Here is a 19797-nt window from a genome sequence, read left to right as displayed (position 1 = left end):
TTGTCACATTTGTATCTAGGTGAAATATATTATTCCATTATTCCATCACTTCCAACACATAAGCATTTTTTATTCAAAATTTATACCTAGTAAATATTTAACGTTATTCACATGATTCTTATACATCAATAATTCTCCAGCCAATCAGAAGTTTGAAAAGTGAATCTAAACCATTCAAAACTCAAATATTAACCACTTAAGTGACTAAAAATAGTATATTTTGATCCAACCTTAATATTTGCTAAAAAACTACAAATACATATTTTGGATAAAAATAAGTATTCGGTAGTTCTAAATGATGTGCATATAAAAGGTGTGTTTGGTTTGAGGACGTGGTAGGATGGGTTATACTCATTCCTATTTTTTAAAAAATAAGATGGTTTCAGTTATCTGTTTAATTTAAGAAATGAGATCAATCTTTTTTATTTGGTAGAGAGGATGAGAAGGGATAGGATGAACAACGTTTACAAACCTTTCGGTCCATGCTCATCAATCCACGTATAAGGGATAGGAAGGGATGCTCTTGATGTTGTGACTTCGATATAGCATCGAGTGTTGAGCATTCATTGATGTTTTGAGCAGACGCTGGTGGTATCTCAATATAACTAGAGGTGGCCCCGAGCTGAAGGGGGAGGTGATCGTGGGTAACGCCCCTTGATGGGAGGTGGAGGGGGTATCCGGTGGCCCTCAATTGTGATGGCACCAAGCTAAAAGTGGAGGCAGCAGCGGCGGCTGCGGCTTTAAACGGGCAATGGTAGCCCCCATGTGAGATGCAGTAATGGACAGCTCACTTCCGTTCACTCCATCCATGTGGGTTGGATCGGTTCACGCGAATTTGACGTATGATCTGAACCCGAATCATACTTTCTACTGACTTTATCACGTTCTGGAGCTTCCTCCAACCAAACAACCCTAAATTCCAAGGGATTAACTAAATTACATCTTTGAAATTTACTTTTTGGATCCTAAACATAATTTAACATGTAAAAATAATCATCTCTTCAAGAGATTGACTAAAATTGACTATCTAAACATAAAACATTTCTACACACAGGTTGGAGAGATACTTTTTAACTAAAATCTCCTAATTTTAGATTGTGGAGGAGTTTAAATATACTCTAAAAATAGAATTCATACATCCTACCAACCAAACACACACAAAAAAAAAAAACTACAGCAAAATCCGATTCACGCCGCAAAAAGATTTAAAGATTTCAAAAGAAGGTATGTCCGTTTTTTTTTCTTTGTTCAGTGGGTCTTGGGGCCTCACGCCTGATTTCGCCTTACTTCTGTTCCCGTTGAATGTTCATGCGCGGCCGTGTTCAACACCCCGCAGAATCTCCGTAATTTTCCCGACCCCTTTCTGCCCCATCGCACTGCTCTCCCTGTGCGCTCCGCACTCGCAGGCCGCAGCTTTCCCTCTCCGCCTCCGCGAGCTCGCGAAACCCTCGGAGCCCTCGGGGAGCCGCGCCGCGCGAGCACCGAGCAGCCATGGACTCGGCGTCGCTCCTGGAAGTGTACCGCCGCGATCGGCGCGCCCTCCTCGGCTTCGTCCTCTCCTCCGCCGGCGGCCGCGCCGTCGACCTCTCCCGCGTAGACCTCGACGCCGTCAGCGCCGACTACGCCCTCGACTGCGTCGCCTCCGGTGAGCCGCTCTCTCCCCTCGACTAAGTGGTTGTGCTGAGGTGGAACCTTTTGGAATTGGCAAATCTGATGGTCGGTTGTTTGCTATTATTTTTGTTTGAAACAGGCGCGCAATTTGACGCCTCAGAGGCCACCAGGAGGTATTTTGACGAGAGGAGGTACCCGATCATGGTATTAGTGTTACCCATCACTCGAAATTCCCTTTTCCATTTTAACTCCAACTGTTTTGACACACTGGTGAGATGTTTGATGACTGGATAAGTTATCCTAAGCACGGAAAAAGCAGTGCTACACGAATAAAAATGTCTGGGAGAAGCTGGGAGAGTGGGGGCTAAATGCTACTACTGCTGAGCTTGCTGACTGTTTTGGTTGTACTAGCCTTTTTACCCCATATATTCTCTTCTCTTAAACGTTTAAGATATGGTGTATGTTGTGTAACACCACTGCATAAGAGACATGCCATTGCTGTAGTTCGACTGTACCAAGCCTTCATTGAAAACAAATGGAAGCATGCCAATGTTCTAATATTTCGCCAGATTTGAAATACCATTTGAACCAAAGTACAAAGCCTAGTAATCATATCTTGATATGACAAATCCCTTTCTCAACTATAAGCAGTATGCTCATACAATATAATGAATACTACCTCCGTCTCAAAATATTAAAATCCAGTACCAGGTTTTAATAATTTGAGACGGAGGGAGTAGGAAATCACTAGTGTTGGTCTGAAACAACTAATCTTTGATCTAACTTCACAGTTAGTTTACCAGATATTAACTGTTGAGGGTGAAGTGTCTTCCGCAATGATGAAAACCAGAGACTCAATTCAGTGTTCCACTTCCATTCCTAAATGTATGCACAAAATTAATGAGGACTAGCTTCTGTTTGACAAACAATCAATAAGTACCCTATTTGTGCTCATACAAGGATTTATTTGAACACAGCAAATTAATCCATTGTTTCTTTTGACATAGAGTTAACTCTATTGTTGTTGTCACTTCTTTCAACATGACAACACTTACTACACATTTGTCATCAATTAATTTTTAGTTTAGCTCGTGAAGTATTGCTTGAAAATTATCTGTAACTGTTATGTATTTTCCATTCAACAGATGGCCTCTCCATCAGTGAACTCATATTTTCTTCTTTCAAGGCCAGAACTCTCTGGTTCCCCTCCAAACAAAGCAGCACCTGGTATTACACCTCAAGCTCCTGCTGCAGAGAATCCAAGTCCAATTAGACAGCCCCACAAATTTTCTAGAGCAGCTATCAACATTTTGGGAACAGAGAATGGTACTAAGGATGCTAGTCTGGCAGATATGCCCGAGCAAGTAAATAAAATGGATGTTTTTTCCCTAGGCATACCTAAATTAAGAACAGGTATAAATTTGGGCATGCTTCATTTTATTGTGCTGTTATAATTTTTTTCGATATAGCTCCAGTAAATATTCGGTAGATTTATCAACCATTTTTCTAATCATGTTTAATAAGATCAAATGGGGATTGCATAATTTGTTTTCTTGAACTTATCTAAACTTCTCCTCACTTTTGAAGAATTGTCGGATGACGATATAAGAGAAACAGCTTATGAGGTCCTTCTCGCCTCGCTATTTTTCAGGTAAGTTTTGTCGAAGTCTTTCTGTTGGTTGTTTTCATATATAAATGATGTCTTATTGTGTCATATATTTATTGTTCCAACTCAGCTTCTTTAATGATTTGTAACGAACAGTGGAAAAATACCGTTCTCTGAAGAGAAGAAAGAAAAGAAGTCTAAATTCTTGAAGGGTCTAAGGTCTAAAACGGAAGGATCGAGTCCATCTCCTCAACCGGAAAATTATGATGCCCACCTTCTTGATTTGATCCGAGTACAGATGGAGGCAAGGTCTTACTGTTTAATTTCTTATTAGTTCAACAAAAATATGTTTTATTCTACTTCTCCCTCTGTCTATATATATATGCCCTTTTTTTTTGGAGAAATTACAACGGGATAAGGAATGGTTGTGATTGTTTGAGTTTAGAAAGTAGGCGAAAAAAAATAAATGAGAGATGATTGTGATTGGTTGAGATGAGGAGGCAGGTGGAGAATTCATTGTATTTTGAGACATTTGAATCCTAGGAGTAGCTATATTTTGAGATGGAGGGAGTATATACTTATTTTTATCTGTGGCAATGATAGCAGATTACTTATGTTCACATGCATGCCAGATGTCAATGGATGAGTGGATTCTCTTGTTCCTCTAGACTCTAGATTTTTTCTTATTTTTTTCTGTTCATTTTGGAACTATTTTTGTTCTGCTTACGAGGTAAGTGAATGCTGTTGACTGTGGAACAAACTCATTGTATACAAAATTTATTCTTTTTCAGATATCTGGATCTATGGATGCATTGACAAGGCGAGCTTTAAGACTTATCAGTTTGAAGATGTTGCAAGGACACCTTGACGTGCCATGCATATCATTACAGCTCTTAAGTTCTGTTGGGAAATCAGATTTCGCAACAGAAAGACTGCGAGTGCAGTGGCAGAGAAGACAGGTAAGCCAGTTCAATTATTTGTGCCTATAGCATGGGAGTTTGCTCTAATTATTGTTTGTAATTCTGATATCCAGGCAAATGTTCTTGAAGAATTACTTCTCTACCCAGGGTCTCATGAGTATGGTATGAGTGAGACATTGCGGATAATTCTCTCTAAGATAAAAGATACAGAGGCAAGAACTAATCTTCACATCTCTTATCATTTTGTATTGGTTAAGTAATTTTTATAGTGTTTCAGAAGCCATATCAAGTTTGATCTATTCTAAAATTAGGTTTAATGCCAATATTGATCTTTTTCTACATCGAAATCTTTCCAGGATTGGGTAGTTAGTGTTCCTAATGGGCGCGTCGAGGTCTTAACTATCATTGAAAGATACAACACAAAATTATGCGAAGCACCAAAGAAATTCAACCTTAAAGGCGAGACCTATCATTGGATCCAGAGTTATCATCTTAATTTTAGACTATACGAGAAATTACTTTCGATCGTGTTTGATGTTCTTGAAGATGGACAGCTTGTGGAGGTTTGCTCTTCTTTACTGTCTACACAGCATTATTTCCTTGTTGGTCGGTTTCAAAATGAAAATGCCTGGCTTTTGTTGAATAGATAAATGCCTAAATCTGAAACATTCTTGGTCAGCCTTCTGGCAGTACGCCAGTGGTTTCATCTTGAGTTCCTGACATTGTTATTTGATTTTACTACCAGGAGGCTGATGAAATACTGGAAGCAATAAAGCTGACCTGGCCTATCTTGGGTATCACCCAGAAATTACATGACACTTTCTATGCTTGGGTGCTTTTCAAGAAGGTTTGTTTATTGCTATATATTGCCATTTTCTTCCTTTTTGGGGCTTTATTATCTGTTTTATGGCTTCACCTTCTAGAATTCAGAATGTGCACATTGTGAATGTATAGACTTCCATCGAGTCCTCTACATTTCCTTTGTTGCAGAAGTGCCCAAATTTGTTTGCATGGGCAAGTGGTACTGCTGATATGCAATGCACCAGCATGTTTGATGCCACTGGTACATTGTTTGACGGGCTTTCCATTGAGAAGAAAGAGTTACAGTTTGTCATTCAATTAATTATCTTGTGAACCATGATAAATTAGATTGCCTTTACTCTGCGTAGTTCATGTCTTAGATGAAAAGGTTAATTCTTTCATTCAAGGTGGCAATTTTGAAATCTGAGGATTTTGTCAGTTGTAATACTTGCCACACTAATTCTTATGATTGTTTTCTTTCTTTCTTTCAGTTTGCTCAAACTGGGGAAATTTTTCTACTTAGGCACACATGCCTTCAAACACAGAAACTTCGATTAAATAATGATGCTAAAGAAATAGAATTGTATACAAACAGTTTTGTTTGTTCAGTGGAAGCCTGTGGCAGAGACATGGCTCTAAGTTTGGTTGACAGTGCTATTCTCAAAATAAATGAGTGGTGCCACAGACAATTGGAGAATTATCATGCATACTTTAATAAGGTTAGCCACCACCTCTCTTGTTTGGACCATAGTTTTTTCCAGCTGATGTTTTCCTTTTCCATCCATCAAGGGCCCATGTTTTGCTGTATTTCTTTTTTGCGCTCTGGCAAAGCTGCAGTAATATGAGCGCCATGGTCACATAATGTTGATTATTGGACATTGGTTACTCACTAATTGTCGCATTAAGTTATTGTTGGGTACTGCATGAAAGATGATTCATCATTGATGACTCTAGCCTAGGTCCTCAAAATTTCCTTTTGGAGGTGCTCTTTAACCCAGGCTATTAGTGATGCCTGTCTTATTATTGAATCAATATCCATGCCATTCTAAAAGTTGTATCCATGTCCACATTACAAGCTTAATCATTGACCAAGCATGTAATGTAAGTATGACTTCAAATTACAGCGATTGTCCATCACTTATTTTTGTTATGCAAAGGCATAAGATGTAAGCGCAGAGCTCGCAAGACAGTTGCTGATGTAGGTAGGACATCTTTTTTTAAAAAAAATTTGTAACCTATCTTAGAATCCTACTGTGCCCATACAAATTATAAACTGAAAAAATGTTAATTGTCAACTTTATAAATACATAAAGTGGTATGCGACATACCTGTATAACTATTGTGCAGTCTGTATAACCAAGAAACCATGAAAGGAAGTTTATTGTGAACTGGGAAAGGGTCCATGATTTTTCTTGATTGAATGAACTAGTGCAAATTATTTTATTAGTATCAAATTTGTAATACTTTTTTATTGCAAAAACTAGAATTGTACAACAACTCTTTTCATATAGGTTTCTTTGACTTGACTTTCTGTAACAGGTTAATAACTCAATCTTTGAGGGCGTGCTAAACTTGGTAGTAATTTCAGCAACAGGCCAAACCGATGATGATGAAAAAGCTATGGTTAGATTTATTGCACTTTATGTTACAGTACATGAATGATGCAATCTATTTCTTGAAACTTAAAACATAATGAATTATGGATCAACAGTTTTCGTCCGCAAAGAGCATGTGAATGTTTTGTTCTTTGGCTAGCTTTCCCTAACACTGGCCTTGATCGTGGGCAAGGAAATCCTTGCTAAGAGAGGAGAGCAAAATTGGCTCTTCTCCAAAGCAAGGAAATCCTTCTCATCTTGCCCAAAACAAAATTAAGCATGGAGAAACAAGCATGCAGTATCACTCTCATTTGATTACAGGGAACAATACAATGGGGTTCAACCCCTTCAATATGAATAAAAACAGTAACTTGTTTAAAGCTTTTTAGAACATGTTTGAATCTTTGAATATTAATTTTACTGTGCTTTTTGTATATTGTAAATATTTTTTCTTGAGTTCTGTATAACTAGCCATCAAACTAGTTGTGTAGCTTGTAAGATCAGACATATAATCATGATCTGAGATTAAACTCCATACTACCTCCGAAGTTAACTCTCACAAAGTAGTTTACAACAGTTCAAATTTGCCTTTTGATTGCATCAGTTTATTCTTTTGTGTTCAGTATCAATCTTTTCTTCTCTACTTTATTAATAAATTTTGGTCCCACTAAGATGCTCAATTTTCCTTATGAAGTTATCTTTGAAGTACTATGCTCTGATGTGTTTTGGTTGATTTCAGCTCATTGGGACCCCATTCGATGCTACACCAGAATTCACATTGATTCACATTCTAGTTGTTAGATCCATTCAAGCTGCATATAAGAATGTGAGTTAAATCATCTGATGACCCAATTACAAATGATCCACTTGATAATGAAACATATATTCAATTTCTGATATTATACTATGCTTCATTAGGCCTTAATTTCATCAGATTGCGAATCAAAGGCAGAATTTAAGCATCCATTAATAATCCTTGCAAATAAATTAAAGCTAGTGGCAGAGAAAGAATGTAATGTGTTCAGTCCAACACTTTGTAAACGATACCCTGAAGCTGGAAGAGTAGCTCTAGTTCTCTTGCACCTACTGTACGGGCAGCAGCTGGTTAGTCTAACTCTCTTCTAAGCTATAATTTGTTTATTGTGTCCACTTCAAATGATGTTTACTATTCCCATTGGTGCAAAGGAGCTGTTTTTGGAAAGAATCGATAGCTCAGAAAATTTGAAAGAGATACTGGCAGCAACAAATAATTTTGAGCTCTATGTAGCTGATAAGCTTTTCTCGATGAATGAGGGAGCTGTTGGTTCTTGGCTGTCCAAATATTTAAAGCCATACATGGTAACTCTCTTCTCCATGCTGTTGCTGTAAATAATCATGTAGCTGGTGGTACTAAATATCACAAAGCCTGTGGTTTAATGATCTACGGACTTTTGATTTTTCTTGTTGTGCTTTTCTATCCAAACTCGTTATTTGCTGCTGGCAATCTACCTTGTATCTTTGACTGCTTACATTTTATTCAGTCTCAAAAGATAAATAAAACCTTGGGTTGAACCTGGAAGCCTGGACAGCTATTTGTTTAAGACGATGGCTTCTTGTCTGCATTTATCTGTGGAAAGACCCTGCAAAATTTTGCTCTAGTACCATTTTACAGTAGTAAATCAGTTTATCTGACTCCTAGGCAAACATTAAACTACAATGCATGCAATCCTGTTAGTTTAGGCAACAAGTCAGCTAGAAATTAGGGTAATGGTAAATCCATATTAACCTTTTTTTGGTGTCACTTGGCACTTCCATGGACACATTTACACTGTACTAAATGATATCTCTGTAATTTCAAACAGATAGTTCAATTTTCTTCACCTCTCATTCTTCAATGGCTGCATGCTCAACATGAGAATGTCTTGGAGTGGACAAAACGTACCATTGAAATGGAGGTCTGTTATTTGATGCAAAGTTTACTGGTAGTCTTTTCTTTTTACTGAATACTCCCTACATTTTATACTATAAGTCATTTTGAGTTTATACTAAGTCAAATCTCTTTAAGTTTGATTAAGTTTATAAAAAATAACAACATTTCTATAACAGTAAATCTACTACTCCCTCCATATTTTTTTATATGACGTCGTTGACTTTTAAATCTACGTTTGATCATTCGTCTTATTCAAAATTTATATCTAAATATGCAAAATTATAAAACATACTTAAAGTTCCTATAATAATAAATCATATTATAACCTAAAAGTCAGTGGTGTCATATAAAAAAATATGGAGGGAGTATAAAACTATATTCAATTGTTTGTTTAATTGAACTAATTTAATGTCATAGATGTTAGTATATTTTTCTATAAGCTTGATCAAACATGAAGAGATTTGACTGAGTACAAACCCAAAATGACTTATAATATGAAACAGAGGGAGTAACTAATTGTGCTTCAACTCCCTCAAAACTATTACATATTGCTTCTTATCATTTATACCCACATAAAACATAAGACAAATTCTGTATATTATTGTTATGAACTGGTGTATGTATCTGTGTTTGGTGCAAACTAGATCAGATTTAACACCACTATCGACAAAGTTTATGTAGTAATTGCAAATATCTAGCAAGATTTGTCCTTCAAGTTATTGATAATTGCAATCAGGTTGAATCTCGCATAAAAAAGAAAAGAACAGATTAGATAAAGAAATAAAGAAAAATAAATATTGAGCTGCGTTTATTTGAAGAACATGATTAAATTTAAAATTTACTGCACAAACTGATAAACTTTGGTTGCTCAGTGTTGATTTTAAAGAAAATTGTCATGGCATTCTCAAAAAACTGGCACGTGTGATTTATGTCAAATCCATGTGGGTACTATTGCAAGCAGATCCGTTGTTAGCACAATTTACAATTTCCACAGTATTTTATGTGACCTGCTTTCACTACTCTCTAATAAGGTTAGCTGGTTTAGTAGTAAGGACATTCTTTATTTGATCACTTAACTTTATATTGATGGAGACCTCTTTACTGGCTAACTTTTACATCAGGCTTTTGTTGGGTATTATAAATGTTTCTATGTGAGTAAGCCTAATGTAAATTGCTCATGAGCCCTGTTGTTTCACTTTTAACCCATAGGATTGGGAACCTCTATCAGCTCACGAAAAACATTCAACATCTGTGGTTGAAGTGTTCCGGATTGTGGAGGAGGTCAGGTTTCCTTTTACTCAGAGAATTGTCTACATGATAAGCCCTTTTACTACCATCACTTGCATCCCCTCAAGAAAATGGAACCACGAACTCTTGGGTGTTGCTAAAGTGCAAACTTAATTAGCAAATCACCACTGTTGCTACTTGTGGTACTATTTGATCCTAAGTTCAATCTAAACAATTAACATCTTAAACTCCTTGAGTGTGAAAGCAGAAAATTCCAAGTACATCTTCTAGTAGTTGCTCGAATCTCTACATATTCCATTTTTTCTTCTTTGCCCTACCATTAATTCTGCGAACCAGCCAGTTTCTTGGTACATAGTCAGTTGTTCAATATGCTTTGTTTAGTCAGTTAATATCTGCATATATTTGATCATTTCATGCAGACCATCGACCAGTTCTTTAACTCAAGTCTACCTTTGGATACTGTCCACTTGCGAAGTCTACTTATTGGAATTACCAGTAGTCTTCAAGTCTACTTGCATCACATGGAAAATCAACAAGGTATGCCTTGGGTTTTTGTGTCAATGCTGACTTGTTATCTTGGACCAGATCCATTATATTTACACCTGATGGGGCATGGAAAGAATATAACCAATCAGGGCCTTATTACATAAAATTCTGATCGCATTACATGATTTTCCTATGTATTGATTCTTGATGCTCTGACTTACATGTTATATCTTGTGCTTTTTTGGGTGACATTGCAAATATCAAATGACATGACTTAAAAAATTGACTGTACCCTGAAAAACCACCATTATCTGACATTACTAGCATTTCAGTTGTCTAAAACACTGTATGCTGACATCTATGCTAAGTTGTGTTACAGTTTCTCTACACCGAATACCAATAGTCAACATGTGATATCCTTTTGGACATAATTAAATATATAATATAGACCCTTTTTTGCTGTGTTCTTTTCCACCACAAGTTTAAACTTGAGTAAATTTCACGAACTACATATACTTTGATCAAATTATCACAAAACTATAGATTCAAAGACAAATATCACAAAAATACATATTTTGTATTGAAATTATCACAAAACTATATATTTTAGAGTTTAAATCCATATCACTACCATTGTGTTGGAGCTATAAACATTATAGTTTTGTGATATAATTAACACTAAACCTGTAGTTCTGTGATAATTTTGCTACTAAATATGTATTTTTGTGATACGCAATACAAAACCTGTAGTTTTATAATAAACTTGGTACTAAACCTGTAGTTTTGTGATTCAATGGCTTAAATCTATAGTGTTACTATAGTTTGGTGAAAGTATATGTAGTTTTGTGAAATTTACCATGAAAATACAGAAGCATGATGCTATATTAATTATTTTATTTGTATTTTGGCAAATAACATTTTGTTCATGTGTTCTTTTCCCACTGCAGTTCCTAGCGCTACCTTGCTTCCTAGTGCTCCAGTTTTGACCCGTTATACCGAATCAATGAATCCATTTGCGAAAAGGAAAGTTATTGTGCCTACAGTCCCTGAAGAGAAGGTGGCTAATAAATTGGACAATTTAACAGTCCCTAAACTATGTGTGAAACTCAACACCCTTCAAGTGAGTCTTTTTGACTGACTACATTTCCTCTTCCCTTTGAGTCACAAGTCAACTAGATGAAACAAGCTACTGTTCTTAGTCAATAACCACACTATAGAGTGAGTTGGTGATAATGGATGAATCAGACATCATAAACTCTCTCCGTTCCATATTGTAAGACTTTCTAGCCCTGCTTAGATTCATCTATTAATCAATGTATATGGTTTGTATATGTGTTTAGATTCATTAACAATCATATGAATCTGGACAAGACTATAAAGTCTTGCATTAGGAAATGGAGGGAGTAATTTGCAGGCACTGCACAAAATATTGGTTGGAACACTTTCAGCGGTTTCTCACTTACTGTTTCCTTTCATACTGTACACACAAATAGAAATTACATGGTAGTGTTAGTACACAGTTCATCTGTTTGCTGGATCTTGGTATGAAATAGTTTGATAACAAAATCTATATCATATAATTTTTGAGCATTTTTAATTTTATAATTCCAGATAAAGACATCTTGTTTCCTTGTTCTTTTTAGAGCTTCCATCATTTCATCTCAGTTTTATTAGGATCCTCATGTTCCCCAAATTATGCAGTACATCAGGGATCAGCTTGATAACATAGAAGAAGGTATCAAAGAATCCTGGATCTCAGTTCAGTCAGGTAACCATCTGTCTAAATGTTTTTCTACTGTGCAAAATTTTCCTTCCTTGTGCACACGCGGTGTTTTTTTATATATTTGTTGATAATCTGTAAATCCATATTATCGATCTCCATGTTAAACGGGCTCTTAGAAAGCAGTTGGAGCTTATTTCTATTTTATAACTTGGTTCTGCTGGAGTGGTGGTCCCATGGAATGGAATTTGTCTGATGCCATACAATTCCTATATCATACTCAACTAGACCATAGTAAATTTCAAACAAAAGAAGCAGGCTTCCCAAAAGGGCGACTTAGCTATCTTTCTACTTTGTTGAATGCAGTTATGGCCTGTGAGATGCCATTTCCCTTGAAAGATTAGTATCATGATCTGGGATTGAGCTAATCTTTCATAGCCTGGTGTGTGTCTTTAGTTTCTGGTTTGCCAACTTCCGTACTCACCAGGGATTCCTAAACTTGGGTTGCCTATCAGTTCATGGCAATTTTTTCCTAACTTGAATTCCACTCCATTTCAAAGGTATATTGGTCAACAGGGCACTTGTAAAGGCTGTGCACATTACTAATTGATTCAAAGGCCGGAAAGTACAGTGTTATCTTCCATTACCTAAAACAAGGTATTCATTAACAAAGTGGCAATATGGGTGTGTTAGGATAGGCCTATATTGGAGCTTGAAACAATGAAATCTGCACAGTCTAATATGGTTTGACGTGCTACTCTACAGGAATAGACAAAGCCAGCACATTTGTATCGATAAAACTTTAATAGCTTGCTAATCGAATGAGGCTGTGTTCGTTCTGAGGGAGGGTAAGTTAACTTACCCTGGCACGGAAAACGTAGTAATATATTAGTACATAATTAATTAATTATTAATTATTAAAAAATATAAAATAGATTAATATGATTTTTTAAAACAACTTTCCTATAGAAAATTTTTGCAAAAAAATACACCGTTTAGCAGTTTGGGAAGCGTGCGCGCGGAAAATGAGGGGGTAAGTTAACTTACCGGGGGCAAACGAACGCGGCCTGAATACTATGCCAAATCCTTCAGCCGATCCCTATGGAGATTGAGCTGCTGTTTCCTCATGTGCACCCCCTCTAACGAGCTGTGGCTCCAGTGTTCCACATCCATGCCGTGGAGTTTTTCAATCACTCAAGCTTAAGCTTATGAATGACTATCCTTTATCACTCCGATTTGTTGTAGCTGTGGGATTATTAGCCTGTTTGTCTTGCATCGCTAGTGGACAAGCTATCCCAAAAAACTTATCATCTGAAGAATCGATTGATGAGTTGTTTACAATATTTGATGATGTGCGAAGGGCTGCAGTGAGTACAACGGACACAATCTTGACCTTCATTGGTGAGCTACTAAGCTTCTAGATAATTTATGCTCTTTACAGTTTACACTCTTTGTCTGTGGAATGAACTTTAAGCAAGTGTATTTAAGCACACTGTAGTCAGAAGTTTTGAGACTAGAGACTTTTTTGGACACTTGGACAGGTAGGCTGTAGAAGCTTTGTTATGTTATGCTTGTATTAGGTTTTCAGAATCCATAGTAGTATACTGCTGGAATTGCTATCAAATCACTGTTAATTCATAGATATTGTGTTGAACTAATTCAGGTGTATAGTCATCATTGGAAGGGAAAAGATTTGCAAAGAAGATGAAATTTCTATTTTGTGTTGTAATATTTAGCTGAGCTATTTGTTCTTGAGATGATTTGGTTAAATTAGGATGCAATTTGCTAAAGTGTATGATATTTATTAGAAGGTCAATTTTATCATCCTTGAAATGGTATTGTAAGGTACCACATTTTCTAGTATAAAAATGTGGTACCTCTAGGTACTAGGTACCTGAAGATACCAAAATTTTACATTAAAAATTTGGTATCTCAAATTACTTTCTCAAGGACCGTAAAACTTCCTTAGTAGAATTAGATCCTGATGATATATTATTGCTACAATGTTTTAATTCCATGCACACGTTCATCAACAAAACCAGATATTAGTTCATTTGGAGTGGAGAGAGAATACAAAAAGGCCCACAATATTATATATGCACACTGTGATATCGATCACATGAGTTTCAAAAGCAATACTTTGCAGGAACAAGGGCTGTACTCTGGGATATGCGGGATTCATTTCTTTTCTCCTTGTATCGTGGTAGTGTCGAAAGTGCTCGTATGGAGATATTTATCCCTACTATTGATCATGTAGGAAACCATCCTTGAGACCTGCCTACCTATATTTTGTCCAGTCACTAATTAGGTCCTTAATTTCAAGCTTTATTAATGGATGAACTGAACCTATATGTTGTAGGTTCTTGACCAGGTATGTGATCTGATTGTTGATGCCCTACGTGACCAAGTTGTGCTGAGAGTATTTCAAGCATGCATGGTATATACTTTTTCTATCAATATTTTCATCAATACAATCACTGGATACATTTTATTTAGAGTAAAGAGTAAAAGTTTTTGAAATGTGTATTTAATTAGGAAGGGTTTATTTGGATCCTACTGGATGGAGGTCCATCCCGTTCATTCTTAGAGACAGATGTGAACTTGATGCAACAAGATCTTGTTATGATCAAGGTAAGAATAATATATAGAGAATATGCATTGTAATATTATGAGGAAAGAAACAAAAGGCTCTCTATCTATCCAGCATATTATTTCAACAGTTGACATCTTGGTGAACATAGATTTATTTGTATTGGCTGTTGATTTTTTCTCTAGGATCTCTTTATAGCTGAAGGCCAAGGCTTACCATTGGATTTGGTTGAAAAGGAGGCTAGACTAACTCATCAAATTTTAGACTTATTTGTGCTAAAGGTATGCTATTCCTTTTTCTTTAGTTTTGCTGAGAGAGAATTTCTACTGTAGTTAAATGAAATTGATTTTCAGGCTGATACAATCATTGACATGCTAATAAATGCAAGTGACCATTTGCCTCACCATCTTGAATTTACAACTACTCGAAGAAGACATGTACATGATGCTCATACTCTTCTTCGAGTTCTATGCCATAAGAAGGATAAAACTGCCTCTACATTTTTGAAAATTCAATACCATCTTCCAAGGTCTTCAGGTGAGAAGATTTTTTCTATTCAGTATTTAGATTATCTGTAATTTTGTTATAAATAGTTTCATGGCAGGTCAGTGAACTAATCCAACACTGTACGTATGCGATGGTGCAAAATGGGTGGAGGGATGAAATTGAGCAAAATATGTAGTTCAGGGAGTGATTTGGCCAGTTTCTGGGCTAAAGTGAAAAAATGAGCCGGGACTTTTTGGTGTTGTAATCCCATTTTTCATATGTATTGAAGCACATGTTAGATATTCTGATCCCACCCTTGCCAAAAAAGAAGATGAAGACGCCTATTGCTCTAGTGATTATATGTTCTACAAATGCACTTTACCACCAACGTTTAGCATTTCTTGGAATCAAGTGTTTTCCACTTCTCTCATGTTTGGATTTCGGAATGACTGCCACTGTTCCATTTCTGCAGATTATGATGATGTTCCTACAAAGGATGTGCCATCTAAAGTACCTATGTTTTCTGACATGCTGAAAAGAACTACTTCCTTCAATTGGTCAGAAACAGGGCAGCAGAGTTTCAGGGTTATGAAGAAGAAATTGCAAGAAGCAACCTGGCAGTAAAGTGCGCCTTGGTGATAATCGGCTTGGTTTGCCATAACTTTTCTATATACACACAACAGGTACGTCAAAAACTGGATATATGCAAAACAAAAATGTTAAATGCAATTCACCACCGGATGCCCCCGCCCCCCCCTTTTTTCCTTTTACATTTTTGTTTTTTCAGCTAGCTGTACTATGAATGAGAGCTTTATTTCCCAACCTAGGCTGGACATCAAATTACGCTGATCCTAACACTACCTCCTGCACAACATAGCACTTACAGTTTCGAATAACATTATCTCCCATCCTTTTGATCCCGCCTAAACATTACTCACAGTTTCATGGCACATATCTCCATGCCCTTTTGGATTCTTATTCACTGTTGTTACATCTTTTATGCTGAGTGCACTTGTAAAACACTGTACAATTCATCTACATATGCAGGCTGGTTCTTCTCAGAAGGTTGGTGTTGAGAGCAAACATTCCTCCTGATGCCTCTTTAAGGGCTCACAGCCTTCAGAAATCGTCTGGCCCTGATAGAAAAGAAGTAAACTAATACGTTAACTCAGCGGCAAAAGGTAACAGTAATATTATATGTTACAACTTACAAGGGACCTCTATGCATGCTTGATCTTCCTGCATGTTAAACAGATATAACCTCACTTGATGTATTTGTCATTTTGCAAGAGAGGAGTGCACAAGGAAGTTCTAATTGCGTTCTAATTGCCCATTTGAAGTATTGGCAGTGGCACTTGGCAAAACTGGACTATCCACCACGTTTGAAGAGCTCAAGATACTCCCTGTCAAGGAAACGAAGCACCAAAGTAAGCTATGCTACTACTATGTGCCGAAGTAATCGTTATGAGATTAAATCAATTGTCTCGTATATGCAGATGCTTTCTGGTGTCACCGATGCAAGTACAAGAGCGGTGTCGTGCTTCAAGGCAACAACACTGCCAGATCGTCCGAGAGAATCTGCAGGTGAACTCTCTGGTCTAGAGCGGCAGCAGGATCTGGGCATTTGATTGTTTCCTCAACTGCGGCGCATTACGAGAAGCTACAGCAAGAATCGTTCGCGGGAAAGATGCTAGGAACCAGTAACCTGCTATTGGAGTTTTTTGACGGATTGTATCTGACATTATGAATGCTCAAGCTGCATCCTCAGAAATTAGATGCGTGTTTTCTGCACCCCAGGTCCCCAGCAACTTCATCAGCTCGGAATTGCAACCACAGGATATTGTAGCCACCTCTCGGGACGCTTTAGTGGGGCCTGAATCAGTGGTACTTCCTCATCCCAAAATAACTTAATTTTTCACCCTAATATTATCAATGCAAAAAAAATTAAATACTATATTACCTCCTCCCTTAGCAAATACCAATACAATTGGCATCCATCTTGTTTCAATACATGTTGCTCTTATTTTTACAAATTCTAGTGCTACAATTACTCTAACCCTCGGACAATATCCTCCATCTGTTCCAGATCATAATAAATTTTAGGATTCAAATTTTGTTTCATAATATAAGGATTTTTCATTGATTCTCATGATTTCAATGATTCTAAAGGCAATTAAATATTTAGAAAGAAAATAGAATCAATTTTAAAATTAAGAAATTGATCGCTAAAGAGAATTTTTGACATCTTAATACATGCTAAACAATTATTTTTTGGACTACTATTCCCCTTACAGAACATGACAAACCCAACGGCCTGGTTTGTTCATAGGACGAACCGAATTCGAGTTTCTCCTTCATTGCATGGAGCTACAATAGACCGTTTAAAAGGTTAGAATGGCTTAACTACAATCATAATTTACATCATCATGACAACCAAGACTACGATATATTGTGAGCTCCCTAAAGAATGTGAGGGTAGTATACTAGTATTCGGTACTACGAACCAAAAAGAAATCGATGGCTCAATGGCAGGTGCCATCCAAATTTCTCAGTTCACGACTACATCAACGCATCTAAACCAAGAGCAACCGCTACGAGACCGAGCTCTTGCGGTCACGGGAGCCCCTGCCCGACCCCGACCTCGCCGCGGCCGCCGCCCGTACTGACAGAGCGAGCACATCCAGATCCGACAGCTCCGTCCTCCTGGCTTTCCCCTCCCTCACGGGGCCCCCCCGCCGCGCCGCGTGCCTCTCGTCGTCGTCTTCCTCGTCCTCGTCTTCGCCGTCCTCCTCGTCGGCCCCCCCCGTCGTCCTCCTCGTCTTCCCCGTTCTCCTCGCGCGGTCTTTTGGCGCCGATCGCGACGCCGAACAGCATCGGCTTCCCGACGGAGCCCTCGTCGCCCTCCTTCTCCTCCTCCCCGCCGCCGTGGTCGTACCGCGACACGAGGCGCCGCACGCCGTCGCAGAGGCGTCGCGCGCGGGCGAGCTCCCGCGCCAGCCTCGCGTTCTCGCGCCGCAGCCGCGCGTTCTCCTCCTCCAGCTCGGCCACCGCGCCGCTCACACCCGCCGCGGACCCGGCCGCAATCGCCGCCGCCGCGCCGCGCGGCGGCGACGACGACACCGCGGGCTCCCCGCCGGAGCTCGTCGGCGGGGATGAGATCGGTATCGCCGTCGGTATCCCTCCAGCCGGCGTCACCGCGCCGGTCCCCGAACCCTTCCTCCTCTGTATGCCCCCGAGCAGGTGCTTCTCCCCTCTCTTGAAGCAGTCGTTGGCGAACTCCCACCTATCCGCCACAACCTTCTTGAATCCCTGCACGAACGAACGCAAATCTGTTGGAACTCGTCGACGATCTACCGGAGCCAAACGGAGAGGGGAGAGAGAGAGAGAGAGATGTCAGCGAAGACGCACGTAGGTGTTGAGCTGGCGCACGAAGGAGGAGAAGTTACTGTGCTTAAAGTGCTTGGGGAGGAGGTCGCGGGCGAACTCGGCGGGGCGCCACACCACGAAGGCCGTGCCGGAGTCGTTCCACGAGATGGTATCGTCGGTGCTCGGGTCCTCCACCATCGCGTACGTCTTCGTCAGGAACGGCGGCGTCCCCGCCGCCGGCGACGCCATTGGGAACCTGGCCGGGAATAGTGCTCCTTGAGACGGGGGAAGACGGAGATGAAGATCCAGAGAGCGCAATTGTTTCCAGAGGATGGAAAGCGCGTCTAGAAAGGGGATTTGGGGATGGGGATTGGTTAGGGATAGGCCGAGAAGCATCCAGCGGGTTCTAGAAGGTTCCCGGCCTTTCCTAACCGACACGTGGTACCGTTTCTAGAAAATGTTGAATGGGCTTTCGATCTTGAGCTTGAGACCAGCCCAAGCTAAGCTTAAACTTTATTTCCCCAGATTTTGGTGTAAATGTCTCCTGAGATCTCTAGATGGAAAAACCATAACCATAAACCATATTGCAGTTCAACATTCAATCACATACTCACATGGTAGTGTCAGTTGAAAATTATTTTAGAGAAATCAGAAATGCACCTTGCAATTTTACAGTGGAAAAGCAATTACCTCATTCCAATTCAACATTCAATATTAAGATCACTCGGAAATTATTTTCAGAGGAATGCAATTGCAATTTGAAAGGAAATGCATTATTTGGCAACCGCAATGCAGTTTGTTATTGTTTGGCGGGCAAGTGGGCCGAAACACTAGACTACTCCAAGTTTGTGTGGCGCGCCCTCATCTGGGCCGGGCTCTGGCCCAGGACGAGCGCGAGCTCCAGCACCACCATCTCGAACAGCACAAACATGGCTCCCTCGTACAGGCTCCCCATCGGCAGCTTCGCCCGCGAGCTCTCCGTAGTCGCCGCCGCCGCCTCCTCGTCGTTGTCAGCCATGGTCTGCGCTGGGAGGTGAGCCACGACGTCGGCCTGGCGCCGCGGGAAGTCCCCCTCGGGCCGGGCGGTGAGCAGCACGACGCGCGACCCGGCGCCGCGTGCCACGCCGCAGATGGCGTCGACGGTGGAGAACGCGCCCGGCCCGGCGGAGGCGAGGAGGAGGTCGCCCGGCGAGGCTGGCAGCGCCGTGACGTCCCCGACGCAGTGCGCGGGGAGGCCGAGGTGCGCGAGGCGCATGCAGAGGGCGCGCATCATGAGGCCCTCGCGTCCGACGCCGTGCACGAACACGCGCCCCCCGCGCGCGGCCGCCGCGGCGAGCTCGGAGACGAGGACGGAGCGCGCGGTGGGGTCAGCGGAGGCGGAGAATACGGCGGCGATCTGGGTGCAGATGGCCGCGGCATCCGCCCGCGCCGAGGAGGCGGCGTCGCCTCTGCCGCTCAT

At 39.8% G+C, this 19797-nt stretch overlaps 3 protein-coding genes across 5 annotated transcripts; 1 reads left to right on the top strand and 2 right to left on the bottom strand.

The window, feature by feature from the left end:
- The first annotated feature begins 1313 nt into the window (after positions 1-1313).
- Positions 1314-17052, top strand: LOC102702277 (protein unc-13 homolog). 3 transcript variants are annotated; one of them, XM_040523273.1, is made up of 29 exons: positions 1314-1645; positions 1751-1815; positions 2757-3024; positions 3199-3262; positions 3374-3521; positions 4009-4176; positions 4251-4349; positions 4494-4700; positions 4883-4984; positions 5430-5657; positions 6478-6561; positions 7273-7359; positions 7452-7637; positions 7719-7871; positions 8375-8467; positions 9652-9723; positions 10110-10227; positions 11124-11296; positions 11878-11944; positions 13142-13297; positions 14043-14149; positions 14256-14333; positions 14432-14527; positions 14672-14767; positions 14840-15023; positions 15445-15655; positions 16020-16153; positions 16322-16399; positions 16469-17052. In XM_040523273.1, the coding sequence occupies exons 1-26, from the start codon at positions 1492-1494 to the stop codon at positions 15594-15596; spliced, it is 3405 nt and encodes a 1134-aa protein (XP_040379207.1). In that variant the 5' UTR covers positions 1314-1491; the 3' UTR covers positions 15597-15655; positions 16020-16153; positions 16322-16399; positions 16469-17052. The 3 variants fall into 3 exon arrangements, with proteins under 3 accessions (XP_040379207.1, XP_040379206.1, XP_006652654.2); XM_040523272.1 differs by having other exon boundaries at positions 16313-16399; XM_006652591.3 differs by having other exon boundaries at positions 16263-16399.
- A 246-nt stretch (positions 17053-17298) lies between these two features.
- Positions 17299-19160, bottom strand: LOC102714557 (heat stress transcription factor B-2a-like). Its single transcript, XM_040523762.1, is given in 3 exon segments — positions 17299-17777; positions 17779-18281; positions 18381-19160. Coding segments are annotated over 3 exon segments (1071 nt in total). The 5' UTR covers positions 18735-19160; the 3' UTR covers positions 17299-17563.
- Positions 19161-19173: 13 nt separating this feature from the next.
- Positions 19174-19797, bottom strand: LOC121054205 (3-hexulose-6-phosphate isomerase). Its single transcript, XM_040523235.1, has one exon. The coding sequence runs from the start codon at positions 19795-19797 to the stop codon at positions 19174-19176; it is 624 nt and encodes a 207-aa protein (XP_040379169.1).

This window comes from Oryza brachyantha, chromosome 4, assembly GCF_000231095.2.
Source record: "Oryza brachyantha chromosome 4, ObraRS2, whole genome shotgun sequence".
Taxonomy (NCBI): Eukaryota; Viridiplantae; Streptophyta; class Magnoliopsida; order Poales; family Poaceae; genus Oryza; species Oryza brachyantha.
The sequence above is the reverse complement of the archived record's forward strand: the minus strand, read 5'-3'. Positions and strand labels throughout refer to the sequence as shown.

Coding starts and splice junctions, on each gene's coding strand:
- LOC121054205 (XM_040523235.1), bottom strand. CDS start 19,797: ATGAGCGGCAGAGGCGACGCCGCCTCCTCGGCGCGGGCGGATGCCGCG.
- LOC102702277 (XM_040523273.1), top strand. CDS start 1,492: ATGGACTCGGCGTCGCTCCTGGAAGTGTACCGCCGCGATCGGCGCGCC. Junction 7,360..7,451: donor TTCAAGCTGCATATAAGAAT/GTGAGTTAAATC, acceptor ATGCTTCATTAG/GCCTTAATTTCATCAGATTG. Junction 7,638..7,718: donor TACTGTACGGGCAGCAGCTG/GTTAGTCTAACT, acceptor ATTGGTGCAAAG/GAGCTGTTTTTGGAAAGAAT.